The sequence below is a fragment of the Gobio gobio genome (assembly GCF_949357685.1).
Source record: "Gobio gobio genome assembly, chromosome: 17".
Taxonomy (NCBI): domain Eukaryota; kingdom Metazoa; phylum Chordata; class Actinopteri; order Cypriniformes; family Gobionidae; genus Gobio; species Gobio gobio.
In genome coordinates, this window is record NC_137110.1 from 23,350,526 (window position 1) to 23,365,568 (window position 15,043).

Sequence of the window (15,043 nt, forward strand, 5' to 3'; positions counted from 1 at the left end):
GCAACGTTATCTCAAACTGACACAAAAGACTCTAAGGAGAAAGGCAAATTCCTCACCTCCAAATTGTAGTTTTCAATCTGGTAGATATTGCTCAGTCCTTGGGCTGTGAAATAGTCCAAACAGGCTGAACAGCCCAGCCTCAACAGGAAACTGCAATGGACAGATATTCCATTTTAAAACAGTATTACAACAATGCGATTTCCCTTTCACTAATGTGCCATTTCAGGGAGACTTACTGCGAGTGTATTTGTGTACCTGGAAATACTGTTGTCCATTGGGTAGGGTGGAGGGGGTGTGCAGTGAGAGGAGGGCACCATTTGTAACTGAGACTGTAGGGGGTTGGTTGGGCTCAGGGCACTCATGTCTGTGTTCATAGGAACAGGGCCACCCATCATGGGAGGGGTCACTGAAGGGAGGGGAAAGTGTTGAGACTGTAATAAACCTCAAAAAAAAAAAGAAGAAGAAGAAAAAAAAAAGGGAAATAAAATGGTAATACTTTACAATAAGGTTCAATCAGTTAATGCATTAGTTATCACCAACATACATACTTTTACAGCATAATCATTTATGTATATACTGTATAAATTGTTGTATAAATTAACATCAATGTATAAAGAACAAACATGCATTAACACTGGACAATGATTCATTTAAAAATACATACACACAATTCACAAAAGCTTGGAATCATTACGTTTTTTTAAGTCTCTTATGCAGTAAAAACAATCATTTTGTGAAATATTACATTTGCAAAGAACTTTAATATATATTTTCTATTTGAATTGATTTATTCCTGTGATGGCAAAACTGTATTTTCAGCAGTATTTTTAGAAATCATTCTGATATGCTGATGTGGTTCTCAAGAAATATTTCTGATTACCAACCGTTTTTGCTGCATATTATTTTTCTGGAGACCATGATACGCTACCGTACAATTACCATACATTAATACGTTTATTCAGCAATTGCATTAAATTCATTAAATTGATCAAAAGTGACAATGTCACAAAATATTTTATTTCAAATAAATTATGTTCTTTTGATCTGTTCATCCTGAAAAAAATATTAAAACATTCTTTTACGCAGTAATAATATATCACAGTATTAACGATCTTAATATATTTTTGAGCAAATAAATGTGGCCTCTGTGAGCAAAAGAGTTATTAAAAACTCGTAATGATACCAAACTCACTCTTTCCTTATATATATTTATATATTTATAGCCTATTCATTGTTTGTTCATGATATCAAATGCATTAATGTTGTAATAAATCGATTAATTTGAACCTTATTGTAAAGTGTTAACAATAAAATAAAAGTATGTCATTTTTCCTTGTCCCCAAATAAACACCTAAGGGCACCAATTATGCATTAGGTGATTTTAGAAAATATGAAACCTAAGGCACATTTCACAAAGCATAATCATCACGTATAAGTACATTTTGACAGCGCAAGTGTGCCGAAGGGAAGGCAGATTCTCCCACAAAGATCTAGCTCAATTTTAAAAGGAAACTGTCTGTCAAAGTGACATTGAGAACTGAGAATTTCTCAAGCCCAGACAGGATCTCCTTCACTGAGGAGAAAGGGTTCGGAAACACGTTCTTCGTGTAAAATTTACTTTATATTGATTATAAGATCTTTTGTTAGTCCTAACAACTGATACATTTGTAGATGGACTGTAAGCATCTAATAATTTTACTGATGATTAAATAAAGGACTTACTGTCTGTTAGTCCTCCAGCCATGCTGGATGGGGTGAGTGTGTTGCGCTGTTGGGGGTTGATGAGCTGACTGACTGACGGGAGCTTGTTCTTGCCGAGGGTGGGTGAGCTGGAACCGAAATTAGGCTGGGGTGGCAGAGAGCTCCTGAGGGAGAGAGAAAGATAGAGGTTCTGATACGGTCATCGGATATTTGCTTTAAACTATAGAGGACGTCCAAACTACCAATTACTGAACTCTTCGAATAGGCTTATATACCCAGACAGCAACTGGGCTGGATCTGGGCAGACACTATGTTGCTGTCTAGGTAGGCATATTACAGAAAGGTGTGCTACCTTGTCATGATTAAATGTTTTGGACCTTGTGGAAGGTCTCTAACATGTTTGTGTTGTTCTCAAGTAAAACATATTAAAAATTCATATATTCTGGTGTAGTACTCTAAGTGTACAGAAATAGAAATTTAAACAGAAAAAAAAATTTATTGACTTATATAAGACTATTCATTTACATGACATGACATCTATCTATCTATCTATCTATCTATCTATCTATCTATCTATCTATCTATCTATCTATCTATCTATCTATCTATCTATCTATCTATCTATCTATCTATCTATCTATCTATCTATCTATCTATCTATCTATCTATCTATCTATCTATCTATCTATCTATCTATCTATCTATCTATCTATCTATCTATCTATCTAGAATAGAAGTCACTGAAAATCAAAATGGTTTGGTTTCCTGCATTCTTTGAAATATATTTTCTTCCACAGAAGAACAAAAGTCATACAGATTTGGAACAAAATTAGAGTGAGTGAATTTCCTTTTTGGGTGAACTATCCCTTTAACTTGCATGTGTTTCTTTCTTTGTTTACATACTATATAATAACAATGCTAGGTGTTTCAGTTCATTGATATTTTGAAAAACCCTGCTGACTGAAAGGCCCTGACAATTCAAGGAGATAAAGGAGAAGAAAAGAGAATAAAGAGGAAGAGTAGGGATAGGAACACAAAAGCAGAGAAGTTATTTATTGAATAGTAGTAACTGACAAAAGTGCAAGAGCCATTGAGAATACAACAACCATTAATTTCATATGAAACAACAAAAGGATCTGTCAACACTATAGCATTCATTTCCTTTTTTCTCTTAACTGCCATGTACATAGCAGTAAATACATATTTTTTTAAGAAAATGCACAAATAATCAAGACAAAACGCACAAAAAACTGCCCAGCAGTACACTTTACAAAACATGACCAGCATTATCAAAATTCAGTCATCAATAAAGTCTATCCCCCCACGTTTATAGACAACTCATTGAGTCCAGCTCCAATAATAAAATGAAGACAGAGGCAAAAACAAAAAGCCATTTAAGATAAACCGTCATCAAGAGTTTAAAGAAAAAACTATGAGTCCCATAAAAAGGTGTGTGCTTGGTTCCTGGTCAGTTTTCGACATTCAGGATTATTCAGAGAGTTAGAAAGAAGAGAGAGAGGAAGAGAGAAATAAGGTGGTCAGCTGAGAAGTTGCTATACTGTTTCTGTGCAATGTGTTTCTGTGCAATACCAGCAGATCATAATAAATGCTGAGGCAACAAGCCGCCTCAGTCACAAGGGCCCTTTAAGAAACATCAAACACGGAAAATGAAATGTTTTAGACACTTCAGATTACTGAACAAGAATACTACTGCAACTAAATCTGAGTGTAGGTTGAGTGTAAGCAAATTTAACACACAAACGGATCATTTCAATTAATAAACAAGCGCCATAGTCGAGATAATACACTTTTGGAGGGACAAAATCATGCAATGGACTTTCCACAAAATATCTAAAATGACTTCACTTGAGAGCTCACATTTAAAACGAGGTCTTCAGGTGGTAGAAACAAAATCCTGTGTTCAACCTATTTGTGGCATGTAAAAAGTCTAGGAGTTACCACAGGTGACACTTTGGAGAAGCACAAGGAGCCCCTTGAGGGGTAGAGGATGAGATGGAGAAGAGATGGAGATAGATGAGCGAAGGATGCTCTGAGGGAGGAGGAATGCGATTCCTATTTTCAGGAAGCACTGAAGCGCCTCTTCTGCTCACCTATTGGGTCCAGAAGCTCAGAGCGCAAACGGGCCCTTAACAGACTGTAGGAAAGAATCAAAGATAGACAGTGAGAAATAGAAAGACAGGAAAATGCAGGCAGATGTGAGGAGAGAAGAGAGAAAAAGAGGTGAAGGATTAACAAAATGTCAGGAAAAATGAAAAAGATGACACCATTTGAACAGATATTACACTGTGATGGTAGGGTCAATCAAACTGGAATTGTATTGGACTAAAATAAATGGGGTATAATGTAAACATGTGCATCTACAAATCCTCAAATCCTCGTTCATTTGAATAAAATTACATTATAAAAGTGCTGAACGATATAAGTCAACCAAAAACAAAAACTATGTTGAAACATCTGATATTAGGATGCATGATTCCCCCCCCCCCCCCCCCCCCATCTGTTAGCATGTGCACAAATCGTTCCACAAGGTGGCAGTAAGTTGCTACTATGGAAGTCATTTCTGTATTTAAACTGTAGCGACAGTGAGAAAGAACAAGGAGGAAATCAACAAAATAAAACAACCAACCCACTGAATCTATGACAGAAGGAACTTTATTTAAAACGGGGGGAAAAAACAGATTTATGAAAGAAGAGGGAAGTAACAGCATGCAGACAAAGCTGAAAATGATCAAACCACACTTGTGCCAGGAAATGTTAAATAAACTACCTATTTAATCAGGACAGGGATGTTTTCGTACTGCATCGTACTGCATTAACAGATACTCAAATGATAGTTTTGGAGAGTCAAACGATGCACATTTCACAGCCTGTGTGCTCTTTCCTTGTTCTTGTACAGAGGGACAAACGAACCCTAAAATCACCAGCCTTTCTTTTACATTTTCTTACACTAATTAGAGCTGTTTAAGCAGTTTACATTTCTAAAACCCATTAAAGAATTAGCATTTTAAGCCACGGGTTCCCTTTGGAATATCTATGGGTTTTTAGTAGCCTATAGCTGTTATTTATTTAAAAATTAAACGTGGTCTGTGGTTAATATTAGTAAAGGATTTTCACATTGAATATTAATAAATGACAAGAATTGCCAAAAGTCATCTTTACCCATCGAAAAAGGCTATTCTGAAAACCCATTAGAACTTCCCTAGGGAATCCATGGCGAATCCAGTTGACCTACAAACTGACGTCATGACTGAACAGCTCAGTTGGGTGTGGAGGGTTTAAACGGTCTTAAGGAAATTTACAGGAAGAAAAGCATTAACATTTAAATTCTCATTGTCAGACATCAGTTGGCTTGTTAATGAGAGAAACTGGCAAAAGCATTCATTGATGAAGGGCGACCATTTAAGTAATAATTACAGGTCTCTCCCTCCCCCTCTGTTGAGCACTATTACAGCAGATACAGAATATGTATGCTAAAGGTTAAGAGCAGACTAAATATGCATTTACCGTGAAGAGCAATAAAATTTGCTTGCAGAGTGTAAACTTGTTTGACTCGAATGAAGTTCTGTGGTAATCTTACAATCATACAGTGGAAAAATGGGAATAAATCAGAGCAAGGTTCACCCTTAATGAGAAGCCAAGCAGAATGCAAAAGATAGCTAATATTGTGTTTTGATTTGGTTTGATTAAGGGCTAATATTTTAACATCATCAGTGATGCACAACACAAATCTCATGCAGATGCAATCCAAACACATACATCCATGCTGTAACCAAGATTATATCATCAGTGTGAGAGATTGAAACTGCCATGTTAAGTTCCATCATATGAGGTGGAAACGAATGGCTGATCAAGCAAACCAAAAATTGAAATGGCAAAGTCAGTTCACTGTCAGTTAATGAGCAATCACAATCAAACCCATAAGCGTTGAAGGCAAGCAGGTTGATCAAGTTATTAAAACACTGCTACAAATATCAATCTGTGGGTGGACCTTGCTAGCACAGAGTGCTATTTGTCTATATTTGTTTTGCTGTAAGAAGAGCCGAGGATCAATTTTCTCAATTCTCCAATTAGGCAGAATCACCCCCGTTTTATTAGGGAATCTTTCTGCATGTGTAAGGTACTCACTGTTTCTGCAGTAGGTTCTGCTGTTGCTGTCTGTATGACTCAATAGTGTGCTGAGGGAGGAACTGCATGAGTTCCAAAGACTCTTTGATTTTCACCAAAATCTCATAGATTTCACGGCCTTTAATCTGAAGCACAGAGAGGGAGAGAGGAGGGGTAAGTCTGGATGTCAGACTCTTACATTATGCGTACATTCTTTTTTCTTTATAATTTATTATCTTTTCTTTCTGTAACACTTTTTACGAAGTATGAATGTACGTTTTAATGCATTGTAAAGGTATTCATAATTAGTCTATTAATCTAGATAAATGTTAATTTATGAATACACTGTTGTTCATATGCAATTCGAAATACTACTAAATACTACAAAAAAATTACAGCATGTGTAGAAATGATCAGCAACCTAGATTAATAAATGCTGTAAAATTATAATCATTGCTACTTGATTGATAGCTTACCTAATTAACTGATATTAACAAATTATGAACTATCTTTTCATAAATTATTGTTAATAGTTATCACAACAGTTATGATACATTACTATAATTCAATTTTCACAGTTAAAAAGTAGCATTAAAATGCAAGGTAACATAGTTTGGTGTTTTTTAATGGGTTATATCCTCCTGGGACCCACGAATAGACTTTTGTCCACTGTAGTGGACATTATATTTGAGTGAATTTTTCTGACACATGTCACAGTCTGGATGTCCTGTAAAGAGCACATCTGGGGCTTTGTAGAGATACCAAATGTTTGGAGGTTTCACCAGGACAACAACTTCGTCTTGGTCTTTAAAAATGGCTGACATTAATGTTTAGCACTCTTATGGAAATATGATAATATTTTTTAATTATAATTTAAAACGGATTAATTTTCAAATTGTTTGTTAAAAATCAACATCTCAGTAAAATGTTATGGGGTTTCTAATCAAAATATGACTTTCTGTTACAAAATAGGGCATTGATTTCATAAATGTCCACTGTAGTGGACGCCAAGACTTAAATCATGTTTATCAGGCATTTTGGAGACATAACAAGTGAATAGGGAAACAAATTACATATCAATATTCCTATGAAATATTAGATATTATTTTGAAAATGTTGCCAATTATTACTCCCGTTATTACACTTATTTTTTCATTACATGTTGCACCAGGAACACATTAATATGCAAATTAGAAGCAGTGTATAGTTACATTGTATTGAATGGGAAAATCCAAGTATGGCCATTTTACCCACATATTTCATAAAGTAAAATGGTATATCAATGCATTTCATTATATCTTTCATAACATAGTTCAGAATCATCTTTAAACAAAGTTTGTTTAAAAAAAAAATCCTGAAACTTAAAAATTGATTGGTGAATTAAAAATAAATCCCATTGTTTTTGCCTATACATGTAATTTCATGTCATTTAATTTTTTTAACAACTGAGTCCTGGTGTCAACTACAGAGGACATATAACATATGAATAAAATATAATTTTTCAAAAATATGTTTTTTCCATTTGTTTCTTATGCTCTAAACAATGTAATGACATGAAAAAATACTAAATTCAAAACACTTTTTTTTTTCTGGGTCCCAGGAGGATAAAACATAAATAAAAAAATGCATTATAAAAGACAACAGAATGGAAGACTACACAGGTTCCACATTTTTATAAGTGGATTTTCAAAGACACCCACCTAGTGTATGTTTACATTGAAACTCAATAAAAAAAAAACTGTATAAACTGATGCAAGAATAAGTCCTGTGTCAACAGCTCCTAAGTCTTGTATATTATTTCAAATTAATAACTGAATCTGATGCTCGAATACGGCAGACAAAGTAGTGATACTCACAGGCAGACAAAACACTTCCTCATCGGTGGATCTTCGCTTCTTGATGGAGGGGTGCTGAGACAGGTGAGAGGCCTGGCGGAAAGCTGTGGAAGACAGAGATAGAGGGAGTGAAACAGCTGCAAGAGAAGATCTGCAAGCACAAGATGCACAGCTAAAGCACAGAACAGGAGGAAAAGTTGCAGTGTGTGCATGTGTGTGTTTGCTCAAGAAGACATGCAGTATCTATAGAGGTGAGAGGACTACTTAGGAATAAGAAACATGCAATGTATTTGTGTTAGATGAAGCCCAGTCACCAGTCACCAGCCCCCAGCGCTACTTACGGCGTTTCGTACCCTCACTGCTCTTTGTGCCATCGCTGACATGCTGTTTGCGGATACTGTCCTCGTCAGCTTTGCGGTCACGTCCAGGACACGCGCAGATGCGAGCTTCAAAACACCTTCGGCCCAAAACCTGACCACTGGAGAGACCAATGAATAAATGTATGCATGTTTCCACATTTACTTTTCCACAAATGAGGGATATTTAATTCAATACGATCCAATGTGTTTTGAAATGGTCTTACTCTCTGGTTTCCAAAGTGACGATGATAAGAATAGGCCGTCTGTTCATTCCGCCAACACAGCTGGAGTTACACATGAAATTGTACAGGATTGTTGTGAACTCTGTGCCCACCTGTTAATAGGGAAAAACCGTGTCATACACCACACAGTTGTTCATTGCTGTTATGTTGTTTCAAAGTTACATCTGTTAGGATTGATTTCAGGTGTGCAGGGTATGTAGGGAGAGCCAGGTTCACTGAGGTGTGTGTGTGTGTGTGTATTTGGTAAACCCTACGTTATGAGGACCAAATGTCCCCACAGCGAAAACAGCTTATAAATCATACTAAGTGATATTTTTGCAAATGTAGTAGGGGGTAGAATATACAGTTTGTACAGTATAAAAATCATTACGCCTATGGAATGTCCTCAAAATAATAGAAAATTGTTTGTGTGCTTGTGTGTGTGTGATAAGTGTTCACCTGAGGGGGCTCGTAAGGCACCAGCACACTCTGACGCCCAGTAATGGAATCCTCCACGTATTGAGCGTGACTGTTCCCCTCAACCCTAATAAGGTGACTGGGTGGGGCTATCTGGCCTATGGAACACAAAAGTCAGTCGATTATATCACCCAGCTGAAAATTACAAACACATTTCTAGAGTACAGATTTAGAAGAGTGACATACCGTCATTGAACTCTCGGCTCAGTTCATGGTTCGGGCAGCGTTTTACCACCTCGGTAACATGCTCAGCTTTCTTATAGACAGGCATGGCCCGAATAACTGCACCCTGAGGTGGATTCGTAAGGACCTTGATTTGAATGGGACAGGTTTTGGCAATCTGACAGTACAGCTTCTTCAGCTCTGTGGAGTACTAAAGAAAAGACAGAAGAGTTTGGTTAGTAAATGTCATAAAAACAACCAAAAATGACTATCTGCAATATCACTGCACTCATATTTGAACAATTTAAGCACATTTTAATCAGTATTACTAAAATTTTTAAAGAAAACTTCTTTCTTTGAGAGCTTTTGTACAATGTTTATGTACAGAAAGTCTTTCTCGTAAACACAGCCAATGCAGAGATAAAACAGCTGGAATTTGGCAACCCTTTAAGCGCCATATAACTTTAAAGAGAAGAGCAGCTGGCATTAGGCGGCAGGACTTCTGGTTCTGTCCTACAGCTGTCATGGGTTGAGATATACCTGTGTTTAAGCAGACAAAGCACACTGAGATGTGCTTTCCAAACCACCTGAAGCTTGATTTATCTATTAAGATGTCAGGACCCATTATGTTGCAGAAATCTAATGTGTAAAAATGATTACCCTGATGTGTTAATATTTCTGGTGTTGAGCAATGAAAAAGCTTAGTCTTGAGCTCAAATGCCTCATTCATAAAACACGAGCAGAACGAATTTCTGTCTAAATCAGTGGTTTTCAACTTTAACCCCGCACTGTCCACAATTTTTGCAGACCCCACTTCCTTCTTAATTTACAGAAATTAGAAAGGTCCACAGATTAAAATAGTACTAAAATAAATAAATTGTAGCATTCCAGAAGTTTAGGTGTGAATAAAATTTTAAGTCATACTGAGGACCCCTCGGATAAGAACCAATGGTATGATTCATTAATAATACTATTCTTATACAAATAGGTTCAAATCATCGATTTAAGTAAGAATGGCTTTTTACACAGAAGCAGGCTCTGCTGGAGTTTCATTAATTAGGTTTATTGTTTCTAAAATGAACATTTAACTGTACATTTTTAAATAGGAATCTTATGAGGTAAATCACAACGGTATTTCACAACATCCTCTTCATCACTGATGACAGCTTGATGTTCAGGGTGTCACTGACCGCAAAAATCACAATTGCATCACACAGTGTGCTTGAATCATCCTCATCACCACAGGCTAACACTCAGGTGTTACTCATACTTACAGCATCATCAAGTGTTTAAGATACTGTCTTGCCACACACAATAGGTCAAAGGAAAGATCTACGTGATTAAACAGTGTGACCGCCAACATTGTGACAACTGCAAATCACCACTCAGCCACCATCAATGTTGCAAAACCTAATGGCATGCCATAGATTTTGCATTGAAGATAATAATGGCTGGTTGCGCATCGCTTGTTTTTCAAGGAAAATAGAATAGACCACGGTTTTCTGCGTGCGTAGCAAGTACATGGAAAATAACTATGAAGAAAACTTTCCTGTCAAGTTCGTTTGAAAAGGTGAAGGAGATGAAGAAGAAAAAGAAAAAAGGCTGTGAACATTGCCCGGGGCTGTTCTGAAGAACAATGCCACATTAAATTCCATTTCTATTAACTTTTGATATGAAGTGTTCCAATGAGAGGAGCCCGTCCCAACACCTGCTTGAGAGCTTTCAGAGTATTACACAATCTTGACAAGAACAAACACACATACACAAATCCCGTCCATTTCCTGAAGGAATTGGTAGAACAAACTGGATGGTGTAGAGAAGGAAAAAAACACCATTAAAAGAAAAGAGACGAATAATCCATGAAGAATTTGCCTCCCCATACGGTCCATGATTTTACTGATACAATAAGACCACAGTAGAGAATACAAGATACTTTAACGGCATTCTACATATAATAATACATTTTCAACAGGTTTAATAAACAATAATAAATTAACATTTAATTCACAAATTAACATTAAAATATTATGCATGAACAATAGTAATATTATAAACTTTAATGTTTAACCATTTTTATTATTTAAAAAAAGATTAATAAATTGCTCTCCATAATATATCATTACTTTAATTTAAATTATGCTGTACAAAAGTAGTTCATGACGAATGCATTAACTGTTCATTAACATTTTATGTCAGCTACACTGAAAATAGGTCTGCTGTACAGTCCATATTTTGGTCTCCCTGACTTGTCATATCACTTGCATTCGCTGATGATGTCTTCATCAGAAACTCAACAGCACACAGCACCTACACTCATCATCTGCACTCTCACAACTGACTTGACCCATTTTAGCCACGACTAAATTAGCGCCAGGGTGCTTTCACCGAGGGATGATGGAGGTGTTTTGTGCGTGAACTGAACGCACTTTTTGAAAGGTGTTCTATAAAAAAGAAAGACAAATAACTGTAATTGCCCTTCTGCTCCCAACTTGATATGCCCTGTAACGCTCCTGTCATTCAGTTAAATGAGGTGAGTGAGAAGGGGAGAGGGGAGATCATGTAGGACCAAAGAGAGAGTTGTAGACATGAATGCCAAAGGGTCAGTCACACGAAAAAAGCCAGAGACGGATATAAATGACAGAAGCTTGACATGCTGACAACAAACACCATTCTTACGCATTTTCTAACATCGTAAACTTCAACCTACAAAACTTGCCACATAAACAAAGCAGTTGATATACCAATTCTAGCCCTAAAGCAACACATTTTGAGAATGCAAATATGTGTGGAGGCTCCTGTGTTTGCTTAGGGCCAAATGAGCCGCTTCTGACAGGGAAAAACACACACATACAAAACACGCACACATCCATGAAGGGTGGGGCCACTGATGAATTGGAGGCATTGGCTGTTTTACAGGGAGGGGCGCAGTGGTGTTAACATGTAATTATGTTCCAGTCATGGGCTACAATGGGAATTGCACAGCTTGGGAATGTTACAAAAAGGTTGGAGTAACTCTTTGAACAGAAAAGGAACTTTTTACAAAAAGGTTTAAATTGTCAACATTATGCATTAGGTATCATAAACTAAAAATGGATCATTTAATTTTACAACATTTAATAATGTTCATTTATAAATATACAATTGTTAAGTGTCATTTCATGTTCCTGTTCATGTTTCATGTTAAATATATCCAATGTTACAATGTATTAAAGAATAATTGCATTTTTATTTATATACTATTATAGTACTTGTTAATATTTATTAACTTAATTCAACTTTAACTTATTTATTTTGAGGCAACATTTCGAAATAAAAATGTTTACATCTAATATTTAGTTTTTTTCTGCTTTTATTAATTACTGAAAATTATTTTTATTATTTTTTAGTTAAAAGAATGTATTAGTATACTTATAAACACTGATTAATGTTCATTTATAAGTCTTTTATTAATGTAAAATTATGTAAAATTGACACTACAAGCAATCTGTTTTTATGCATCTGTCAATTTTGAGATTTTGGGCTTTTTGGCTTTTTGGCTTTTCAAAAATTAGTTTTTTAAGACTAGTGGAAAGAAAACATCCAAAATACACGTTTAAGTGTATCTTTTATAGCACTTTATCTATTTGCGTCTGTATATTTCAATTACAGTACATCTCTTTAAAGGCCGGTTTCTCAAAATACTTTTTTTTCAGTCAGAAATCTCCACTTCAGAAACACATACACCAAACTTGTCAGTTTTATGTATCTATATTTTAAAGCTTTTTACAGAGGGGTTTGTTCATATATAATTTGACTGATTTTACAGAACATTTTATTCCAAAATTTTTTTTTCAATGGCCAATTTTTCTCTGACAAATTATTTTCTGATTTATGGTGTGACGGATGAAAGCGAAATCCAAAATCCCCTACGTAAAAACCTTAGACTCTAATGTTGGAGGAAAAAAATGCAAATTAGAGCCTTGTTTGCATATTTAAACATTTCAGAAAACTTGTTTGCAATTCTTAATGTCATCAATCAAATGGGGAAGTATGGTGATATCCATTAGTTTTTGTTTTACCCTCTGTTATACCCTATGTTATATATATAAACCTTTTGTTGTATTTTACATGGGGTGTATTGCCCTAATTAACCCCGGTTAACTAAAATATAAAATAAAAAGTGATAATATGGTCCAACTGTTTCTTGATTCATTTTCCATGTCTTAAAAAAAATGATTATGTGCACTATAGACATAAATCGGTCGGTCAAGAGTTTTTTTTACACAAACAGAGATTTATGTGTAAACCACAATCACACATACAACAAACGCACACACATACAGTGCTGTACGTGTTGTGACAAGTTTGCAGCTGTAGTGTGTGTGTTTGAGCAGAGCAGGGCTGCGGGCTAAGGCTGTATTCGTGTCTCAGCATGGCGGGGCGGGTTGGCCCAATGCTCTGGCGCCTCTGGTCTTGTCCCACCTCATACCTGACATGTGCCATCACGCCTGTTGCTTCTTTCAAAACCGGTTTCATTGGGAAAGATTTAAAAATGTTTTTTTTTTCTCTCCCTTTGGCGCAGTGGGAAAAAATGGATAAAAGCACCTGTTTAGTGAGTTTGGAAAGCAAAACTTTTGTACCCCCTACACTCGAATACGCAGGAAAATGCTAATCTGTAAAATTTCACAGGACATTGCTCATGATCTGTGCTTATTATATTTCATGCTAGAAATGTTGAGTTTGCCCATGATTGCATGCTCTTTACACTAGAATACACGGGAAACAATTGTTTGCTGTGTTGAATGTTTGCAGCACTTTAGTTGTTGAGCAGGAGGCATGCAGATTAGCAAATCAACAGCCATGATGTTGCACTTCACACCTGAAAGCTTTGCATGGTGTTTGTGCATATTTCCTTCAACTGGTTCAATCGTGAAAATCAGACCTTTTGTGCACAAAAGGTGCACATCGACATTTAAATGCAATGCAAATTGCAAATCAGTACCTCTGTTCATAGTGCATTTGGAGGGAGATCGTTCTGCAAACTACCCTCATCGAATTCATACTTTCTTGAGTGATGTAAACAAATGCCCCCATGCTTCCTGGCACTAGCTAATGCCCTGTGATTAAATTATATGCTTTGGAAATGTGATCTTTCCCAGAAAACGTGTGACAAGCTTTGGTATAATTATGCTGGATTTCCCCTCGTTTTGCTCAATGGTCCCCCTGAGTGCTGCCAAATTCTTTCCTCACAGCTACCTTTATTTCTTCTTCTGCTGAAAATGAAGGTGTTTGCATTTCTGTTCTCGTTCAATTATGCTCTGAAGGTGTCGCACAAAAGGTGGGCTTTAAGGTCACGTCTAATAAGTAGATGCCGGGCCTTTTCAGAGAGCACCATTGTATCTCGCCTGCACGAGAAGATGGAGATTATGATTGTGCAAGTGAGCTAATGCAGTCGCGGCGGCTATACTGGTGCTGACAGACTGATCTCCTCTTTGACTCAGGCCAGTTCTACCTCTTGCATGGTCTTTAAAAGCACAGGTAACCTTTCATTGTTCAAAAACACAAAACAATAAGAACAACAAATCTCCAAACAGAACCTGTCAGAGAAGTGGGCTTTTCCACATACGCCTTTCTTAGAAATCATTTCCCTATCATAAGAATCTTTTCAACCTCAGATTTTTTTTTTTTTTTTTTTTTGTAAATTAACCTCTCCCTCTTTTTCTTCTTCGTATGCTTGCTCTAGGTTTTAGGGCTTTACGTGGCAATGTCAGGCGAGTCTCGACAAGCTCGTTGACACAAACAAGTCTCAGCCCCATCTCACGAGGCGTGGGACGGGCCTGCAGATGTTCCATGGACAAGTTGTATCTTGCCACCTTTCGCTGGAACACTCGTCTCTTTGAACGCGTCTATCCTCCCCCAACCTCTATCGTCGTTCTCATCTCCTTGTCCCGCGGCATTATGAGAGACGCAGTCAAAAAGCTTTACTCATTGAGCAGGGAACAGGCCCTTTGGCACTGCAGGGTTCAGGAGGAAGGCATGGAGTATTTACACGAGTATTACTGACCCATTCTTCTAATCCCCAGCTCACTTCTTGAGACAACAACTCTAGTGGTCGCATTCCTTCGGTCATACCGTTCTATACAGGTGAACCAATGGGCAAACAAAACCGTGCCATACCATTGGA

General features: G+C 36.7%; 1 protein-coding gene across 20 annotated transcripts in view; it reads right to left on the reverse strand.

Annotated features, from left to right (window-relative positions):
- Positions 1 to 15,043, reverse strand: part of tp63 (tumor protein p63) — a 46,815-nt gene that overhangs the window by 1,623 nt on the left and 30,149 nt on the right. For 4 of the 20 annotated variants that reach the window (XM_079841823.1, XM_079841833.1, XM_079841837.1 and 1 more), the window contains 9 exons: positions 8,905 to 9,091; positions 8,701 to 8,816; positions 8,245 to 8,354; positions 8,003 to 8,139; positions 7,683 to 7,765; positions 5,848 to 5,972; positions 1,723 to 1,865; positions 256 to 442; positions 57 to 150 (listed from right to left, as the gene is read on the reverse strand). In XM_079841823.1, the coding sequence (XP_079697949.1) occupies positions 57 to 150; positions 256 to 442; positions 1,723 to 1,865; positions 5,848 to 5,972; positions 7,683 to 7,765; positions 8,003 to 8,139; positions 8,245 to 8,354; positions 8,701 to 8,816; positions 8,905 to 9,091 (1,182 nt within the window). Of the gene's footprint in view, positions 1 to 56; positions 151 to 236; positions 443 to 1,722; positions 1,866 to 5,847; positions 5,973 to 7,682; positions 7,766 to 8,002; positions 8,140 to 8,244; positions 8,355 to 8,700; positions 8,817 to 8,904; positions 9,092 to 15,043 lie in introns of all 20 variants that reach the window. The other 16 variants (XM_079841836.1, XM_079841841.1, XM_079841827.1 and 13 more) reach the window with 9 other exon arrangements.